Source organism: Hylaeus anthracinus, unplaced genomic scaffold, assembly GCF_026225885.1.
Source record: "Hylaeus anthracinus isolate JK02 unplaced genomic scaffold, UHH_iyHylAnth1.0_haploid 11985, whole genome shotgun sequence".
NCBI classification, from domain to species: Eukaryota; Metazoa; Arthropoda; class Insecta; order Hymenoptera; family Colletidae; genus Hylaeus; species Hylaeus anthracinus.
The window spans coordinates 11,414,055-11,435,141 of NW_026534333.1; the positions used below are offsets into that span (position 1 = coordinate 11,414,055).

A 21,087-nucleotide genomic window follows, 5' to 3' on the forward strand; every position below is an offset into this window, starting at 1 on the left:
GGGGAAAAACTCGTTCTGTTGTCATTCGTGTGTCGTTTCGAGCACACCGAATTTTCTCGTAAACATTGATACACAAGTACTAATAACAGATACAAGTAGAGAAATTCCAGTGATGTACGATGCAAAAAAAAATGATGTGGACCATTCGATATTTTCGTTTGTATCGGGTGTGAAAATTAATTCTGTCCTTTTCATTATTCGGATAAGATGTGCCTAACTTTGACATAACGTAATGATTTATTGAACGGTGAATCACATGTTGGATTGCAACAATAATCGTATGCAGCGTCATGCTGTCATCCAACCAGTTGCGTCGTGTGTCAGGTTGCATTCAATTACTCTACAAACTTTACGATTGTCGTTCAAGCAGATGATTGAAGTTTTACAAATGATTGCACGAAAAATCGTAACATTCGCACATCTTTTTGCCTTGTATGGCATTATTTGTGATACGCAGTATAGCACTTACAGTGGGTGTAGAAAGTATTCGTACACCGATCTATTTCCAAAAAAAAATTTAATGACATTCTACATATTCTACATATTCTCGGACATCTTTAGAATAGATAGATCACAAAAAACATAGCTATTTATGTAAGTTGCGAAATTAACAAGACGTCGAAAGTGGCGTTTTTCATGGCGGACTTTGGCACTCGCTAGATTTCCCGATGTATCACGTGACGTCACGCTCGCGAATCAAGTCGATCGCGAGACAAACGATTGCCAGACGCTATGCTGCAACGTCGGACGAAATGTAATCCGTGATAATAATTATTGCGCAATTGGTATGAACAATTAATGAATAATCAAACTGGATCAGTTCGGGAAGATTATGAATTAGTGATAGACCATCGCAAATTCCAAAATCGGAGGGGCAAATTGTTCTGAGTTGAAATTCTAGAAATTTATTCTCGAGATAATACATAATTAAATTAGAAAATTAATTGAAGGACTTAACATAGTTTACCTTTAAGGTACGGCAATGTAGTTTGTGATTCAGAATTAATTATGAAATATTTTATAATGGATAATTATGGATTTAAATACTAATATAATATTTAAAAAATTTTTATGCAATAAGCTGTTTTCTGTTATAGCGCCGATTCTGTTTAAAATAGAAATCCCTCTTTAAGTATAACGATAAACTGATAAAGTAGATTAGTCTGATAATTGTGTGCAGTGATTATAAAATTAATCGCAGAGTAACCATTGCCCAATTCGTGTATGTGTCCAACGTGTACAGCGACTTCGCGATATTTGTTCGATTTATACATTCATAAACGTTCTATCTGTTATTTGAAGTTTCCATGTAGAACCAATGTATCTATGCACATAATCTAAGTCTCAATTTGATGGACATTACATACAGCGTAATATTTTGCTCACTACTATTTTTCTACAATTATTATACCTACTTGTTATACTTATAACCCGTTAAAAAAAAGAATAAGCAACATTTTATAGCCACTGAACTTCGTATATATGTATACAGTGGGTGTAAAATGTATTCGTACACCGATCAATTTCCCAAAAAACTTTTCTGTGAAATTGTAGTTTATTAACTTCTTTTCTTATAATCAATGATATTTTATATATTCTCGGAAGTCTCTAAGATAGATACAGTCCAAACAACATTTACTAGTTAATATAATTTGTGAAATTAACAAAAACTAACTCTTCTTAACTTCTTTTTTTATAAACAATGATATTTTATATATTCTCAGAGGTCTCTAAGATAGATATAGTCCAAACAACATTTACTGGTTAATAGAATTCGTGAAATTAACAAAAAAATGCGAAAAGTGGGTAAAAGTATAGAAGCAATAAGTATTTGTACGATTCTTATGACGAACCATTTACAGTAGAGTTTGTAACGTACACACATTAGTTTATTGCTCCGTACGAATTAGAAAACATCATATTCCAGTAAAGTACTTTTAAACAGTTGTCCGAATACTTATTGCTTCAACATTTCTATCGATTAATAGTTTTCTACTTGTTAATTTCGTAACTTACATAAATAACTATTTTTTTTTTTGTAATCTATCTATTCTAGAGATTTCCGAGAATATGTAGAATGTCATTGTTTATAAAAAAAATAAGTTAATAAATTACAATTTTACATACTTTTTTGGGGAAATTGATCGGTGTACGAATACTTTCTACGCCCACTGTAAATAAACTCTAATGTCTATCCGGTTGAGACTCAGGTTATGTGTCTAAATTCATTACAATGCAGATTAGGTTGACCTAGAATGTTGGTACTCTAACGAAACAAAATGATGGGTAAATATTTCTGCATAAACTAGAAATTATAGATGATGGAATATAAACGCGATTAATTTATAAACAGAATTAATTTATACATCAAATATTCATTCGAGGTACATTAATTTCACGATTAACCCGAGTCGAATAACTTGAAAAATAAAATTGAAATTTCGTATTCGAGACTTTGCCCATCTCTGACAATGAGTCACGAGCGCGTAAGTAGCTATCAAGCGATCAACGATCATTTCACGTGTCGCGTGCGCGAACTTAATGTATTCCTCCTTCCTCGAATCGCCGATCCTCGTTTCGCTCGATGTTTGAACGATTCCTCTATCCTTCTCTCGCCCACTTCTCGCCCTCGCTACTTTTCTCTCGGTTCGTTCTGTGTGTTTTACGGTGACGAGTCGTTAACGTTGCTGTAGCATGGCACAGTTAAGCTATTTCCACCGGACGACCACGTGCTCGTCTGCTGCTCCTCAGCTGCTCGGCGGCGACGCTCGACGACATAGACGCACACTATGCCAACGAGCCTCGAGGTTGCTTGCGCGCCTACAGCCCTCCACTAGCGACGGCTTCGATACGAAAGCATCGAACCAACCTCGAACTTGACCCACACATTGAAATCTCCGCTATCGCGCGCGAGCTGTTCGCGAATTATGAACGCACTGGCGCGTGCGGTGGCGACAAAGTAAGCGGTGCCTTAGACCTCGTGCAACTGTACTATAAATTTTTTTTTTCTTTTTTTTTTTTCACAATTTAGGTGTTATAAATCCGTCGGATCTGCGCACCTTTAAGGGGGTATTATCGTCTAGAAGTTTGTTTTTACAGTAATTTTTAGGAATTAATTTCGCGAAAACTATCAAGCCTACAGTACCAGGGGTTTTTTTTTTGCATAATAAAACACGTTTCAAATAAAAAGAGAAATTTTTATGAAATACTTCATTGAAATCTATACAAGTTATGCGCTGTTATGCAGGTTGTGGCGGTTCTAGACGTCTGAGACAGAAAAACAAATTTCTTTTTCAATCTATACGAATGTAGTTATCGTCTGAACTAGAATTAAGCAAGTACTACATTTTTTATCGGAATCGCAGCTGTTTGAAAATTAAAGTTCAATTTTTCTGGAAAATTGTCAACTAAAGTATGAGAGCAGGGCTAAAATATTCAAACTATCGGTATAATTCTAGATCAGACCATAGGCGACGGTGCCCTCGAAATGCGTGTAAAACCAGAAGTCGGTCGGTCCAATAGTTTTTGAGAAAAACGTGCGCCCGACTTGAAAAAATGTCGTTTCGAGAAAAACGCGTGTAAAGTTTGCTATACAATTTGGAACTAATACTGGTAATTTCAAATTAATATTTTAGAGGCACTTTCTCGAAAGCCCAAATGATAAGAAAATGCAAAAAAGAAAAATCGAATTTTTAAAGTTTCTAGACGATAATACCCCCTTAACTCAATAAGTTTTTGTTTCTTCGTTTGAATAAATTTACAGTAGAATTATTGTATTGTACAATCTTTAGGGGAGGTTACTGCAATAGTATGGATTATAGGTACAGTTGATAAACAGGGCAAGCTCAGTCTTATCTTTTCCTCTGTTTTTTTATATTTTTATTTGTGCCTGGTAATGAGGAACATACTATTACTACTAGTTTGAGGCCAGTTCGCCCGATTTACGTTTAAAAATGTAAGCAGAATTTATAAGGTGTTCACAGATGTTATTACCGATAATGAATGTGATTGCAGCTGGTTAGGAGATACTTCTTTTTGTAATCTACGTTATTCGGCATTGAAATATTTTTTTTGTTCTAATACAGAAGGAATAGCAATAATATTATTACCGTTATTAACAACGTGTTTATTTTGCATTCATTCTTGGCCACTGGTCCTAATTGTTCTACTTTATATTTTTCATACTTATAATTCTACATTTTATTTAATTGTTATCATAATTAATACTATTATTTGGTTGTCCCAAAAGTTTCTTTCGCGAGTTGCACTCAATTATTTGATATGGTCGTGTTTATATAAATAGACAATCTAATTTCATAGATATTCTTGCTGTAACAGTAATGGAGCAAAGTGAATCGTGCACAATTCAGTAATGTAACATAAAACATAAAATATTGTGCATGTATTACTTATTGATAAAGCGAGAGAAACTTTTCGGACAACCTAATACATATTTACGCTAATACGTAGTCATTATTCGTGTATATTTCTGAGATTAGGTTTAGAAACGGGGAATTCATCTCTTCGCGTACTTTATTATATTTTATAATTGCCCAACGGAATATCAGATACATGGAAATGGTACTGATAACGTGCGAGACACATTATTGTGTAATTGATGACTCGTGGTTTATGTAACTTTGTGCAATAAAGACGTTACGCAGAGTAAGGTATAATAATATAGAAGAAAATGTATGCGTTACAATAGAGCGAAATTTTGAAGATCGAACGAAGATTGACTTTGATTTATTCATTGGCAGAACGTGATGTCAAATTTATTTACGAACGTTTTCGAACTATTATCGGTCATCATCGGATAACACAAAAATGCTCATCGATAATTAATGAGATAAAAACGTTGAATTTAAAAATACTTATCGAAAGATAAACGTTGTGTACATAATTTCATTATTTGAGTAAAGGGAATTGTATTTTCTCTTGTGGAATCCATAAAATCAATTGCTTATTAATTTTTACGATTGTTAAACAACTTATTTTTTGAAGTAGAATTTTTGTATAAAGTACAAAAGAAAATTGAAGTGTAACTTACTGTATGACTTGGCAGGACAAGAGTACAAGCCACAGTAATAATAGGTTGAAAACGTTTATAAATAAATTTAACATTTTGTTTGTCAATGAGTAGATGATTGTTTATTCGACCACGGTAATGTTCATTCTATTTGGAGAATTTGGCAAGGATTAAAAACACAGTGGGATTAATTCTAATATTGTAGAGGGAATGATACAATCATTGCTGATTTTAAACGAGAAAACAGCATCGCTAGGATGTATTCAGTTTTCGAAATGTTGCAAAGCAAGATAGTCGTGGCGCAGAAATTAGCAACGCATGCGAACCGCGTTCCAGAATTTCCTATTCCTCGAGAGTTCGACGCGACTACGAATCATTGACACTATTCCACTCTACAAGCAGGCATGCAAAATTTTATTCGAAATACTGATGACGAATAGAAATACCTTTATAATACTTATTTACTCGAAGAAGCTATCTATTATCCAGCTTTTATTGATTCAATTATATTTAATTTAATCTATTTATTAATTATAGAAATTAATTTTGTGCATTTACATTCAACTGTTCATAATTCTAGTTTAAGTAAAAATGTTTATTCGAAATTTTTTCCAAAGTATTTCACGAGTGTTTAAAATTTGCCAATTGAAACACCTGTTCTTCTCTTATTTTTAACTCGAAATTTTCATCTTGTTTAGAATTTCGCTCGTCATTGTTCTACACAGATATCCGACTATTGGTATGTCAATTCCGTCGATTAACAACGCGAGCAGACTCGAATCAGTACAATGAGTTAAACGAGCTTAATTGAATACCGTGACTTCTTAACCCCTTGTCCAGGGATTTGCTCTTTGCCGATTGCAGTTAGCAGTTTATGAACCATTAGTCACCGTTTTGGAAGAAAGCTGCGGGAACGTTCAAAGTTCGGGCACGTGTTTGCCACCGAAAAACGGTTCGAATTGTAAGTATACATAAATACGCATGTTCGTACAACAGACTGATCGCATTCATAACGCATAATCGAATAGAAGAGGAAAATTCAAGTTGAAAAATCCTGAACCATTTTTCGATACAAGCTTCTCTTTATTTCTTATGAATTTTTTAATGTTTGCAAATCGGCACGCGTATACAGGGTGTCCCAAAAATATTGTAACACCTTGAAAGGGGTGGTTCGGGAGGTGATTTGAAACAACTTTTTCCTTAGCGAAAATGTTGTCCGAGGCTTCGTTGAGAAGATATTAGCGGAAAACGTCGACCAATCAGAGCGCGTGGATACCGGTGGAGCGTTCACGTATGAGCGCGGCCGCCTAGCGCGTAGTCACGCCTACTGCGGGCGCTCCAGCGGTATACACGCGCTCTGATTGGTCGGGATTTTCTGTTAATATCTCCTTAACGAAGCCTCGGACAACATTTTCGCTAAGGAAAAAGTTGTTTCAAATCACCTCCCGAACCATCTCTTTCAATGTGTTACAACATTTTTGGGACACCCTGTACAACGAAAAGGACGTGAGACTGAGAACTTGGGCGGGGTGAGACCAGCAGATTCCCTCCCCTTTCGCTATAGGCGCGCGCTGATTGGCCAACTTTAAGATATTCATTACAGATAAAGGAAAATTCGGATCGAAAAATGGTTCAGGACATTTCGATCTAGATTTTTCTTTTTTATACGACTGAACACGAAGCTTGGGTATAAACATTACTACTTAACAAGATCAGATCTTTAAATACGATCTCTGAGATCTTTCTCCTTCATTCAGCAGCATATCATTCTGAACGATTCGTTCCAACATACCTAGCGACAACGTAAGTGTTAGGTACAAAATAATCACAGCGTGACGGCACGTTACGCTACGGAAATAAAGTTTGGCATCGATACTGTTAATAAGTCTCATCGTTATCCCGCTTATCGTGCAGAAATTATTAATAACATACTTAGGGTTTCGACGTTTCCTCCAGTGTTGTTCACGTGTTTGTCTGATAAACTGAGTTATCCGCCATCTTTGTGTAACTCTTCCTCTCGCTGTTCGAGCTGTTTCCTTTGTTTATCTTGTCTGTTAGATTATTTGCACGTCTCATGTTTAAGTATCGTACAGGATAACTTTAAGCTTAGGTTTTAAACGCAGACTAAGAAATTATTTCAGACACTGAGACGAGAATGATCAAACGTCATTCCTGACAACCCGTTCACTAAAATACAGGCCATAACTAACAACGTGTCACTTTTAGAGAAGCTAGTATTAATTTGTTTGAAACGTCAAATGTATAATAATCGAGTTCCAATAAAAAAAAAGATATGCTTTCAAGTGATGTATTCGTACTAAATGTTGCCTAACAGTATGAGATTTTCTAAAATAATCTCGAGATATCACCAGACTTTTAATGGCCTGTCTTTATGAATTAGATTTTCACAATCACGGTTAACGGGTGAATAGAGGAGTATTTCACGTTATTTAAAAAGTGTCATTTTAGAAATATGTATGTTCGATACGAACACTTTCTACACGTAACGAAGACGTTTAATAAACATAATAACTTGTCACGATGAATAATATTTGAAGGAGGAAGCAGACCGCTTCGCAACTTGACCTTGGTTTCGACCGCGGACAGAAGTGCTAGGTCGGCGATCCGTCTCGAATTTCGTTGAGTCGGCATTTGGTTTCTTCGCAGAACCGAACGCCAGAAATGGACACACTTTTTATTTGAATACTTCATGACGAATAGAACCAGTGTGTACCAATTAATGCTAATTGAAAGTCTACAACGACTGGTAAAATGACCGTTTTCAAACTTGTGTACAGGCCTTATGCACAATATAAAAATTATTATACAATTCTTTCGTAATATCACTGAATTCAATATAGTAACTAATGTAAGATTAAGGGGGTATTATCGTCTAGAAACTTCAAAAATTCGATTTCTTTTTTTGCATTTTCTTATCATTTGGGGTTTGGAAAAAGTGCCCCTAAAATATTAATTTGAAATTCGTAGAGCTCTCATAGTTACAGAGACTTAAAGGCTGTTCACTAGTATTAGTGCTAAATGTATAGCAAACTTTAAACGAGTTTTTCTCGAAACGACATTTTTCAAGTCGGGCGTACGTTTTTCTCAAAAATTATTAGACCGACTGACTTCTGACTATGGTCTGAACGAAAATTATACCGATAGCTTGAATATTTTAGCCCTGTTCTCATATTTTAGTTGATAATTTTTCAGCAAAATTAAACTTTAATTTTCAAACAGCTGCGATTCCGATAGAAAATTTAGTACTTACTTAATTCTAGTTCAGACGATAACTACATTCGTATAGATTGAAAAAGAAATTCGTTTTTCTGTCTCAGACGACTAGAACCGCCACAGCCTGCATAACAGCGCATAACTTGTATAGATTTCAATGAAGTATTTCATAAAAATTTGTGTTGTTAGTTGAAACGTGTTTTATTATGTATAAAAAAAACTGTGGTACTGTAGGTTTGATAGTTTTCGCAAAATTAGTTCCTAAAAATGACTGAAAAAACAAACTTGTAGACGATAATACCCCCTTAATTAAAAAAAGTGTGGTTAAGACCAGTGATTTGGTCGATCGAGATAGAAATAGATAGAAAGTATAGTTTATTTAGAAACTCTAGTTTGCGACCTATGTAGAAGGGTCTTTTTCAGGTACCCATAATTTTGTATAACATCCTTGTTGATACATCGAATTATTATCGTCGATACAAAGAAGAGCAAGGTGTTTCGTGTGAAGCTCGATGATATGGAATAATTTAAAAACAAGGAAAGCAGCCATAAATACTCGAGCGAATAATTGTCTGACTTTGATTGACATACCAAATAATTGTTAATCTATAACACTTATTTAGCGTGGCAATCAATGTCAGACAATTATTTGCATAAATGAAGCAATTCTAAGGTAAATAACAAGTTGGCATGAGTATTTTGCAAACCGTGTTGATGAGCAATATGATAGTGACTAGTCCCTTGCGCTATTAAGCGCAACTTGAGGTTTGAAAAGAACAAATTTAATCATTCTTGGCGAGAATACCATTAATTGAATTTAAAAAAATCAATATTAATCAAACAACGATTAAAGATTGAATAACACTAATGTTGTCAAAATAAAAATTATTATTGAATTTAATCATATCCCCAATCGCTATCAATCGATGGAGCGTTAAAGAGGTTGACGACTAATGAAACGCCAATTAATCAATTAATAAATAATAATTTTATAAATATTACATTTACGTTTATCTAGATCAAAATGTCGCCAGTCCCTAATCGTTTGATTTCTCGCCGATTGGAAAATTTTACGATTAACGCTCGAGTTATGTTTGCTTCCAGCGATACGGTCGGCACCGTCTGCGTTAGCTGCGAACGGACGCCATGATAAATTAACGTGCAAAGCGCGTATCGTTTACTCTTCTCGCTATACTACGTAAGACACACGTTTGAAAAATTATGACACGTGCGTGCGTTTACGCTTCTGGAAAACGAAGTCGATTCTCGTTTAATTCGCAGATGTCAGTTTTATTTAGTCGTATACGCAATCCCTTGGGCAATTGTCATCGTCACCACTTGGAATCTAATATCGGGTATCGCACACTCTGCAATGTGCGAGTACGACTTCATTGAAAGTGCGTCAAAAATAGATCACCGTTTATTATCCAATTGGGTGGAAACGTTGTCGCGGTCGTCGCTCCGTTCGATCATGATTCTTTTCTCCCCGTGACAGCTGATCGTCAAGCATTGAAACGTGCGACGATTTTAGGTTATGTTATACAGTGGGTGTAGAAAGTACTCGTACACCGATCAATTTCCAAAAAACCTATGTAAAATCGTAATTTATTAACATATTTTTTTATAAACAATGACATTCTACATATTCTCGGAAATTTCTAAAATAGATAGAGTACAAAAATCGATAGAAATGTTAAAGCAATAAGTATTCGCACAACTGTTTAATATTTAAAACTTTATTAAAAAAAAAGAAATTTACATTAATTTACAAGTATATGATGCTTTCTTCATGGGATTTCTTTTTGATTTTATAATTATTGCATTTCTTCTAAGCATTAAATTAACTAAATTATTAGTTATTCGAAATAACTGCAGCTTTTTTTAAATATACTTTACTGGAAACTTGATGTTTTCTAATTCGTACGGGGCGATAAACTAATGTGTTTACGTTACAAATTCTACATTTGCATTTATAGAAAATTTGAATGTGCAAGAAACTACAAAATGCAAACAGTATGCAAGAATATAAAAAAGATTGAAAGTAAAGTTCAGGTTACAATATTTGCAGAATAAAATAAATTTCTATTGAGGTTAAATTATTCTAGGCATGTTCGCGAAGATTTTATTTTGCATAAAGATCCGCAGTCCAGTCATAAGAATTATTCAAAGGCTTACTGCTTCTATACTTTTACCCACTTTTCGCATTCTTTTGTTTATTTCACAAATTATATCAACTAGTAAATGTCGTTTGGACTATATCTATCTTAGAGACTTCCGAGAATATACAGGGTGTCCCAAAACTCGGGGAGGAGCCGGAAATGGGAGGTAGCTGAGACGATTCTGAACAACAATTTCCTTTGCAAAAATGTCGGATGGGGTTTCGTTAAGGAGATATTAAGAGAAAACCCCGACCAATCAGAGCGCGCGTAGACCGTTGGAGCGGCCGCGGTAGCGAAGGCTACGCGCTAGGTCGATGCTTCGATGCACGTCGAGTCACTTGTTCGCGTGCAAGCGCGGCCGCCAGCACGTAGCCTACGCTACCGCGGCCGCTCCAACGGTCTACGCGCGCTCTGATTGGTCGGGGTTTTCGCTTAATATCTCCTTAACGAAGCCCCATCCGACATTTTTGCAAAGGAAATTGTTGTTCAGAATCGTCTCAGCTACCCCCCATTTCCGGCTGCTCTCCGAGTTTTGGGACACCCTGTATAAAATATCATTGATTATAAGAAAAGAAGTTAATAAACTACAATTTCACAGAAAAGTTTTTTGGGAAATTGATAGGTGTACGAATACATTCTACACCCACTGTACATCTAGTTTAACCTCTTGAAGGATATTTACCATAAAAGATATCCCTATGATATTGACACGTATTCTGATTAAAACACTTTTTAGAAATAAAAAAATATACATTATTCAAGTGAGGCAGGATATTTGTCAATGTCGATGTACAGATAAAAATTGCTTTGGTTTGTGTGTATTAAAAAATAATAAAATCGTGAACTATCTCATCTGTGGGAATGTGCTCGTTTGTAAATATTGCTTCTGCGTAGATTGTTTGCGTGCTCGAAATATTTAAGGTTTAATTCGAAGCAGCCTTTTCTGTGTCTCGCCGTTACGCAACATTGTTCTATTCGGTACGTATGTATACATCCTTTATTTGCAGCATAAAGACGTTACGACAATAGTAGTAATATTTATCCAAATCTAAATTAAACTATCGTTACCGCACCTCAATCCAACAATTGAATATTTCGAAACGTGAAGGAGTATCAAATATATGGCAAACTTGGGTGTTTTGTCTTCTCCATGCACTTATTTACATATATTTTGTTTAATATCATTTTCATGCATAAGTTATGCACAAATGTGCAGTCTCCTTAATAGAAGTAATAGAAATATTTCGATGTAAAGTGATCTATAGTAATAATTAATATTAATGATTATAATGAAAATAATTATTATGATCATCAATTACCTCGTCTCAAAATACTTTTATTCGGATGACTGTATAAACAATACTATAGATTCCTCCCACTCGTTTATTTTTATAAACAATAACTTGTACTTTACTCTTTTCACGTATTTTCCCGTCATACATCGTTTTATCCGTTAAACCATGATCAGAATAATTTGTTCGAAAACATTTTATTGAATACCGTGAGCATTAACACTTATCGTGAATTCTTTGTTAAACTTTGTTATCTTTCTTTCGTACATGTTAGCCTATGTAATTGTTACTTACAATGTTTACTTAGCAAACAGGCGAAGGGAAACGGTGCGCTGCGAAAGTTTCGTTCCGAGTATGCTGAGAAATCAACCTGAGCATTTCTGATAATAATGTTAAATAGCGTTTCAACTATTTCGTTTAATACAATAATTTCTTTCTTTTTAACTATTATTATCGTTTCATCGTCTTAATGGCGTAAAAATTATCAAAAAATAGAGGGATACGATTATTAAAATTATTTCATTAAATACAGAAAGACATTTTTACTATAACATTGAAATGACAATGATATAAGATAACGTGCTGCTTGGAATAGTATTTATATCACAAGCTATTTTATTTCACGGTTACTTCATTTATGAGATACAATTACGTTATCCTCACTTCGTGAAACGTCTTTGAAAATAATATGTCTGTATTTGAAATAATGAAATCACTATAGCAAACATATTTCATTGATACTTTATCATGTCATACGTATTTTTAACTTCAAAGACACGATGTGATAATGATTTATATAAATCGCGAATATACAAGGTACAGGAAAGGCTGTTGTTCCAAAATGTGCTTGTACATTTTGTGGCCAAAAGGAAAATTTCAATTCACGAATATATTTTTTAATATGCAGATCTATATTTATTCATTGAGTGAACGATTACACTGTTATTTCAAAATTTACTCGTAACGCCTCTTTCCTCAAATAACGAAAGGAAAGAATCATTTGGAAAAAAATTTGGTTACTCAAGTGCTCGTGAGTTTTTTCTTAAGAATTAATTTATTCCTGTGAGAGGTTGCAGCCATTTAATTTGATTAGTGGATCCCTTTAAATAATGTGCAATGCTCAACGCACAACAAATTGAATCAACGAAGATCGATGGAAAGAATTTCAATTCTGAATTAAGGCGTCCGGCCACCCTGAGCGCTCGCCAGGTGGGTACTATTCTTAAAAAAAAAAATTAATTAAAAAATTAATCAAGTAATCGCAAAAATCCATTGCTATTCTTCAGATAATGTATCTAAAAGCAGCGTGTTGAAATTTCAGAGCAATCGGACCGCACGTTTACTTTCTTTTGGGATCATTTCGAACCTACATTTTTCGAAATGGTACAACGTAAATCTCGTAAACTATCGGTCCGATTGCTCTGAAATTTCTACACGCTACTTTTAGATAGATTATCCGAAGAGTAGCAATGGATTTTTGCGATTACTTGATTAGTTTTTTTTTTTTTTTTTATTTTATTTTATTGACAATATTTCTCGCGAAATTTCGGTGAAAAATAAAAAAGAAAATTTCTTCGACTCACCATAATTTTTTTAATGGTAAAAAAAAAAATCCAATTGCTACTCTCTTGCGCTAAACTCCAGAAACAAACTAATATTTTCTTTTTTTCTTTTTCACATGCAACCTAAAGAATATAATGACGGTACAGCCCACGCGCGTTTCGCGTCGAAGGCCTTCGTCAAAATTTTCGAACTGTCGCCATTTTTTTTTTTATTGTTATCTCAAAAAATTTTTCACGTGTTCGTTACACCGTTTTTTGAGTATGTGTCAAAACATAAAAATATCGTTTTCTATACTTTCGCATTTATGAATTTTCGAAGAATGGTACCCATCTGACGAGCGCTCGGGGTGGCCAGACGCCTAAACTAATACAGACACACCATAGATTTTGTTCCCCTGCTTCGTTGCACGAGTCGTAAATTAGAGAAAAAGTGTACGTTTCGAATAAATTGCGCCCAAGTGTGACGGTAACCAAGTCTCTGCGTGCGGATTGACGTAACGTCGGGGTCGTACGCTCGATCCCAGATAATTGATAATCATTTGGAAGGAATTGCCGGTTGGGATCGATGGTGATACGATTCCTAGCTCTGTTGCGGACTCGAGCCGTTTCCTGAGCGCCAGCAGGAAGCTGTCGAGGCGAGCGAACGTGCATCCCAGCTCGTTGCGTAGTTTTTCAACGGACGTTATTTGGCAAGCATCGCGGCAAACGCCAGAGAACTCGAACGAGACACGGGCCTCGGAACGCCACCGCAATTTTCTCTCGAGCGCATCAAGTGACTCGACGCGAGCTCTGTGATTACGCGTTAAGAAATTATTCAGAGGAATACTCGTCTATGTTTATCCATTTGATTATTTTTAATTGGCCGTTCGTAGTCACTTCAACACGTTGGACACGATGCTGAATTTGATACACTTATTAGAAATGAATACTAAACCACCCATCTACATTTTCGTTAGCACTTGTTTCTGCTGCCATCGGTAAAATGGTCTTGAAGACACTTTTTTTTAATTAAACGCTAAAATATTCCACGCTGATACTGAATTGAATAATACATGAAACAGTATGATTGATATACTGTAAGTAAGAACTATATAAAAAAGTTTGAAAATGATCATTTGATCGGCCATGCAAAGTATAAACAGTAGATAACGCGCTCGACGCGTTATCGATATGTATCGCTGAGAAGAAGAAGAAGAAGAAGAAGAAGCTCAAAAAATTCGAAAATACTACCATGAAAGTCGTGACTTATTGTAACACGTGTGAAAGCCAATCTAATCTTTGTTTTTAATTCGCATTTTGTAGCTTTTCTTTCGATCGCGATACGTACGAAGGATCATGCGGAGGAATTCATACCATTGGCATAATTCAATTTTATGATTGTAACTTAAATATTAGGTTGTCCGAAAAGTTTCTTTCGCTTTATTAATAAATAATACATGCACGATAGTTTATGTTTTATGTTACATCACTGAATTGTGCACGATTCATTTTGCTTCGTTACTGTCACAACATGAATATCTATGAAATTAGATTGTTTATTTATATAAACACGAGCATATAAAATAATTGAGTGCAATTCGCGAAAGAAACTTTCGGGACAACCTAATTATATTTGTTAATGAACACTCTCAGGGCTATAAGTTAACTATAACTACGCGCAACGAGTTAAAAAAAAAATAGCAATACAATGTAAAATTGAAACTCTAAAACATACTGGAAAATGTAGACCAGTTGGGAACAGGTCCTGAATTAAGATGCAAAGTCTGATTGTTTCCATTGTTTAAACCTTGACTATTTATTTTCCTATGCGGTAGAACATGCTGACCTCATCGGTAGAACACGTAATCTGCGGATACATTCAGAAACGAAATACACTTCTTTGAAGGATCTATTATCTTCCACAGATCCATTATTTGCAAAATTGTTGCAAGATGTTGCAGGAAGCAAAAAGTTCGTTGTGTCTTTTTTAATTAGCAGAATAGATATCTGGTTTAGAAATGACTCAAAAATGGAAACGACTGGTTTTAACGTAAACGTTTTCAATTATTGAATAGTCGAAATATCGTTGTAACCTTTATTTCGTTTATTATTAGAATAAACAAATGAATAGTAATTTTATATCTATTACATTTATTGCCATAATAGATCAATAAAAATTAGTATCGGATAGAGGAGAATAATAATAATCAAAGGCAAGTGTGATAATTCGTTAGGTTCAACCTCTTCGGAATGTGATTTGTTACGCAAATACAACCAATCAGGAGTCTGAACGCGCTTCGAGGTTTGCGTATATGCATCGATAGCAGCACATTAGATCGAATCGTTTGAACCGATTGTTTGTTTAGTTGTTAACGTTCCATTGCATAACGTGGCCGATCGAAAATTCAACGAACAAGATTCTGTAGAAAAGAAATTATTGCATTATTTTGCGTGACAAGAGTGAACGTTTAATCAAACAATCTCCCTATTTCATTGTAATTTTTATCAATGATAATATACGGTAGTTGCACAATAGTGATGAATATAGTTATTATTATTTAGCTAAACAGGAACACATGCACAAATAATAATTGATACATCGATGTACCTACAGTGGGTGTAGAAAATATTCGTACACCTAGCAATTTACAAAAAAAACTGTGTTAAATTGTAATTGATTAACTTCTTTTTTATAAACAATGACGTTCTACATATTCTCGGAAATCTCTAGAATAGATAGATTACAAAAGAAAAATAGCTATTTATGTAAGTTGCGAAATTAACAAGAAAAAAGCAATGAATCGATAGAAATATTGAAGCAATAAGTATTCGCACAACTGTTCAAAATTACTTTACTGGAAATATGATGTTTTCTAATTCGTCCGGAGCAATAAACTAATGCGTTTACGTTACAAACTCTACTGTAAATGGTTACAAATACTTATTGGTACAAATACTTATTGCTTCTATACTTTTACCCACTTTTCGCATTTTTCTGTTAATTTCACAAATTATATTAACTAGTAAATGTTGTTTGAACTACATCTATCTTAGAGACCTCTGAGAATATATAAAATATCATTGATTATAAAAAAAGAAGTTAAGAAGAGTTAGTTTTTGTTAATTTCACAAATTATATTAACTAGTAAATGTTGTTTGGACTATATCTATCTTAGAGACTTCCGAGAATATGTAAAATATCATTGATTATAAAAAAGAAGTGAATAAACTACAATTTCACAAAAAAGTTTTTTGGGAAATTGATCGGTGTACGAATACATTCTACGTCCACTGTACTTGTAATAAATGATGAAGCAGTAATTTATTTGTGCAAGTTTGTCGAAAGTAACGAAAGAAAAATTGCGAATAAATACTCATAATTATATTTCCCACTGATATAACGGGACAATATGGTCACAAGATTGAATAGTCATACGTCAGCAGATTGGATAATTGTTTATTTAAAAAAGAAGAATTCGCTTCTGGAGAGATTACACACGCCTGACCGTCGATAAAAGACGCAAACGACCATAATCAGGTTGTCTTTCCAAAACCATAGTTTCTTATTGTAATATACATTAGAATCCAGAGCCAACTGGTATTATTCTTATGGATTCTATCTCCTATGTTCATATTTATATGAAAATATTTATTTCGTTGAATAATTTTTTTGATTTATTAAACGACACTATTTACCGGATTAGGTGAACGAAATGTGCGAATTGAAATACACGTGTAGAGAAAGCAAAGTGAAAGGGTGTCTCAACGAACTGGTGTTTTGCAACCTAACTCACGTGAATATTTAATTAACATGTATCTTAAAGTACACAGTTATCTTCAATTGCTTTTAAAGACTTTGCTTTTATTGCAACGAACGAGTTCTACGAATTGCGAACAGCATTTATGCATTCTTATCTGTTCGTCACTGTAAAATGTACTTTGCATACAATTTTTGTAGTGTACATTCTATACGATAATCGGTTTAAACAAATATATTCGTGCCGAAAATAGGAGAATTTTTAGACGCAATAATCAGTACGTAATCGTACACAAATCAGTCTTATCGCCTAACTCGGAGATTGAAGTTCCATCGCGTGATTTATTCAATTTTAAAAAAAATCGACGGACAACTTTTTCTTTAATTTCTGATGTTTGTATAAGAAATCGAATAAGCGAAAGCTTATGTTTCTGAGATTTTGTTTCTTGTGTAAAAATACATTTTTCATAGAAGAGGGATGCCCATGAAAGGGGAAGGGACATTCAATAATACACAATAACAAAAGGAAGAGTAGCATTTTTTTTTTAAAAAAAACAAGTAATTTTAAAAGAAATTCGTCTTTAAAAGAATAACGTCTTTATTCGATACGTACCTATCCCACTTTAAAGATCAAGAACTCTACTTTAATTACATATAATTACATTTTCTTTAGTGTTATCGAAATATCAATAAAATAAAGTTAATTTCGCCATCATGTACAAACACTTTCGTGGAGCACTGTATGTAAGTGTTGCAGAACGAGACGCAACAACAAGAGTTAATTTTTAACTCTGGTGTCGGGGACAGTGAGTGTAATACTCGACGATCTTAAAAATAAAAATATTGACGTTAACATCGTCGTCGATCCTTGCGTACCACACTTTTAATCGGTGTCCTCACTAGTCTCGACCTTGCGTCCTTGACGCTAAACATTGTCGGCGCCGCGTCGCGCGCCAAGACGTACGCGAATCTCGTTAACGAAGAGGAAGATGAAGCATAAGAAAGCGATCGGTAAAACATAAGCAAATGGACGTAACATAAGCGGAATAATACGCAATGAATTGAAACACCGTATAGTGATTCAACATGAAATGTAATATACAGGGTGCCCCAAAAGTCGGGGGAGGAGCCGGAAAGGGGGGGTAGCTGAAACGATTCTGAACAACAATTTCCTTTGCAAAAATGTCGGACGGGGCTTCGTTAAGGAGATATTAAGGGAAAACCCCGACCAATCAGAGCGCGCGTAGACCGTTGGAGCGGCCGCGGTAGCGAAGGCTACGCGCTGACGGCCGCGCTTGTACGCGAACAAGTGACTCGACGTGCATCGAAGGACATTGGGCGCGGCTGCCTAGCGCGTAGCCTTCGCTACCGCGGCCGCTCCAACGGTCTACGCGCGCTCTGATTGGTCGGGGTTTTCGCTTAATATCTCCTTAACGAAGCCCCATCCGACATTTTTGCAAAGGAAATTGTTGTTCAGAATCGTCTCAGCTACCCCCCATTTCCGGCTCTTCCCTCGACTTTTGGGACACCCTGTATACTTTATATAATTCAGATTGTAGTTTAAATCAAATTTAAACGTAATACTTTAAGATAAAGCGACTTTTATGGTCAAATCGTGCAGAAAGGGTTAATTTTGAATCGAGTACAATGACTATAATACAAATTTCTTGTCTTTATAACAGCGCAGAAATTTGGATGCCTTTCAAGAAATTTGGAATCCATTACCTTAGCTTGAAAAAGTATTTCTCTTGGAAATTATTGGAAATTTATCGAAAACTGTACAAATCTCAAATTCCAATTGTGGTTTAACCGTGGCATGATTCTTCAGATCGTCTGCTACTTCAGATGATAGTGTTATCGCTGTCATCATTGCTATCGTCGACGTTGATTTTTCTCGCTGCCACTGTACTTACGTATTTCGTAAGCGCAATCTGCCCAACCTCTTTTTTCTTCTCTCGCGCGCAATGATGTAACGAACAATAAATAAAGAAAAATTGGATCGATTTAATGTTTTAACCTCTTGGGTCTTTATATAAAAATTACTATTACTTACGATTACAGTACCTTTTAGAATGGAAAAATACAGCATATTAAAGCGAGACAGCATATTTGAATGTTAGAATCGATTTACAAATAAAACTTACTTTGATTTGTGTGTATTCGATTATAGCAAAAAAATCTTTTCAAAATCCCTCGAGAGGTTAATAATAACATTAATATTTTTTTAAAATAATGTTACTTGTAATTATAGAATATTTGTATTATATCTCAACTCTTATTATATTTGTAATTTCTAATCATATTATTATGTACTTTGTCACCAAAAGTGCAACCGCACCGCTTTCTATTTTCTTAACCGAGACATCGTTAATATAAAATTCAGAAACTGTCCGTTTGTGATTTTCCTATAAATTCTTCCTATTTTTCTTCGACCTACGGGAACATTTTTTTGAGTTTTTCTTCTTATTCCAACGAAAAGTATTAGCTAGTTGGTTTGCGAAAATATTAAGATCATTAATATGGTAAATCAAAAATTAATGTAAAAGTAGCCTTAAATCCGTAAACAACGCTGTAGACGACAAAATACCCAAGTTAGTAGCGAAATAGTTCCCATTCCTCGCGTTAGATGGCATTACATGTATACTGGCAATGCAGGTACCTTGCAGCAATATGGTGCAATAACATTTTGAAGGCACACACTACTATGGTGTAATACCTTTTTTATAATTCCATTGTATAAACATAGCTGGTGTAACTTCTATAGTAATTAAATAAGTATCATAGTTGATGTATATAATTCTCGCTATGATACTTATAGTCTTCTGATTAAATCAGCGTATACACCTGAGATATATCTAAAATAATTGATTAATAAAAATAAACAGTGCAGATACCTGATAAAAATTATTTCAAAGGATATAACTGTTTCGTACGAAAGTTCTGGGGTAAGTGCCGTGTGGTTCAAAACACGGTCCTCTTTCCAGAAGGCCATGCCTTCTCCACTCCGTGGTCAGATCTTTCTAGAACAATATATCATTTCTTTAATTCAATATGGCTAATTATTAATTATGACAATGCAACGTCGGGTTGCTTGGCCAGTTTACGCGTTACCGATGGTAAGTCATCGGTCATGCGACGCATTCGTTTTCGAGCCGTCTTCGGATCATCGCAAGCTCGCGTTCGGTCCGTCCGCCTTGACGTCTTGGCCCTTCGCGAACCCATCGCTTGCAAACAGCGGCAGATCAGCTGTTCCGAAAATCAATATATTGATCGGACGCTAAGATACCTATTCACATTGAAAAGCTATAGGTTTCTGATATTCCTGTAACCCCTACAATATGTTTTCGACTATTTTTCCGCCCTATTCGACAGAGCGTACTTGCGATAAATAAATGATAACGAACAAATGTTTGCTTGTTGCAGCACTGGTGGGAACGCGTCATATAGTGACCTTCATGCTGTTCTTGGGCATGGCGAACGCCTATGTGATGAGAACCAACATGTCCGTGGCGATCGTCGCGATGGTCAATCACACCGCGATCGCCAGTGAGCATGATATAGTAGCGAAAGAATGCGGGCCTGACACCCACGCCAATGATTCCGCTCCAGTGCACGTAAGTATTGCACGCATTCGTAAAAAGTGTCCCTGACACAAATATTCGTGCAATCTTCTTCCCCAATTTTGAAGAAACTTTGCCTTGACTCTAGGGTAAAGTTAACGATTACATGTTAATATTAAGAATATTCTTTCTATAAAATTCGTAGGTACTAATAGAGAATCATACAGAATAATACAGCTTTGTATAGCATAATAAAGCGTAGAACAGTATAAATACAACGCCAATACAGTATAGTACACAATAATACAGCGTTGTACAGCATAGTACAGCACATTTGTAAGTAAATTTTCTATTTAATTATTTGTTATATATACAGGGTGTCCCAAAAGTCGGGGAGGAGCCGGAAATGGGGGGTAGCTGAGACGATTCTGAACAACAATTTCATATTCCGTTAAGGAGATATTAAGCGAAAACCCCGACCAATCAGAGCGCGCGTAGACCGTTGGAGCGGCCGC

At 35.1% G+C, this 21,087-nt stretch overlaps 1 protein-coding gene across 1 annotated transcript in view; it reads left to right on the plus strand.

Moving 5' to 3' along the window:
* LOC128886644 (putative inorganic phosphate cotransporter) overlaps positions 1–21,087 on the plus strand; it is a 52,990-nt gene that overhangs the window by 23,239 nt on the left and 8,664 nt on the right. Inside the window, exon 2 of the mRNA XM_054141714.1 lies at positions 20,436–20,626. Coding sequence (XP_053997689.1) covers positions 20,436–20,626 — 191 coding nt within the window. The remainder of the gene's footprint in view (positions 1–20,435; positions 20,627–21,087) is intronic.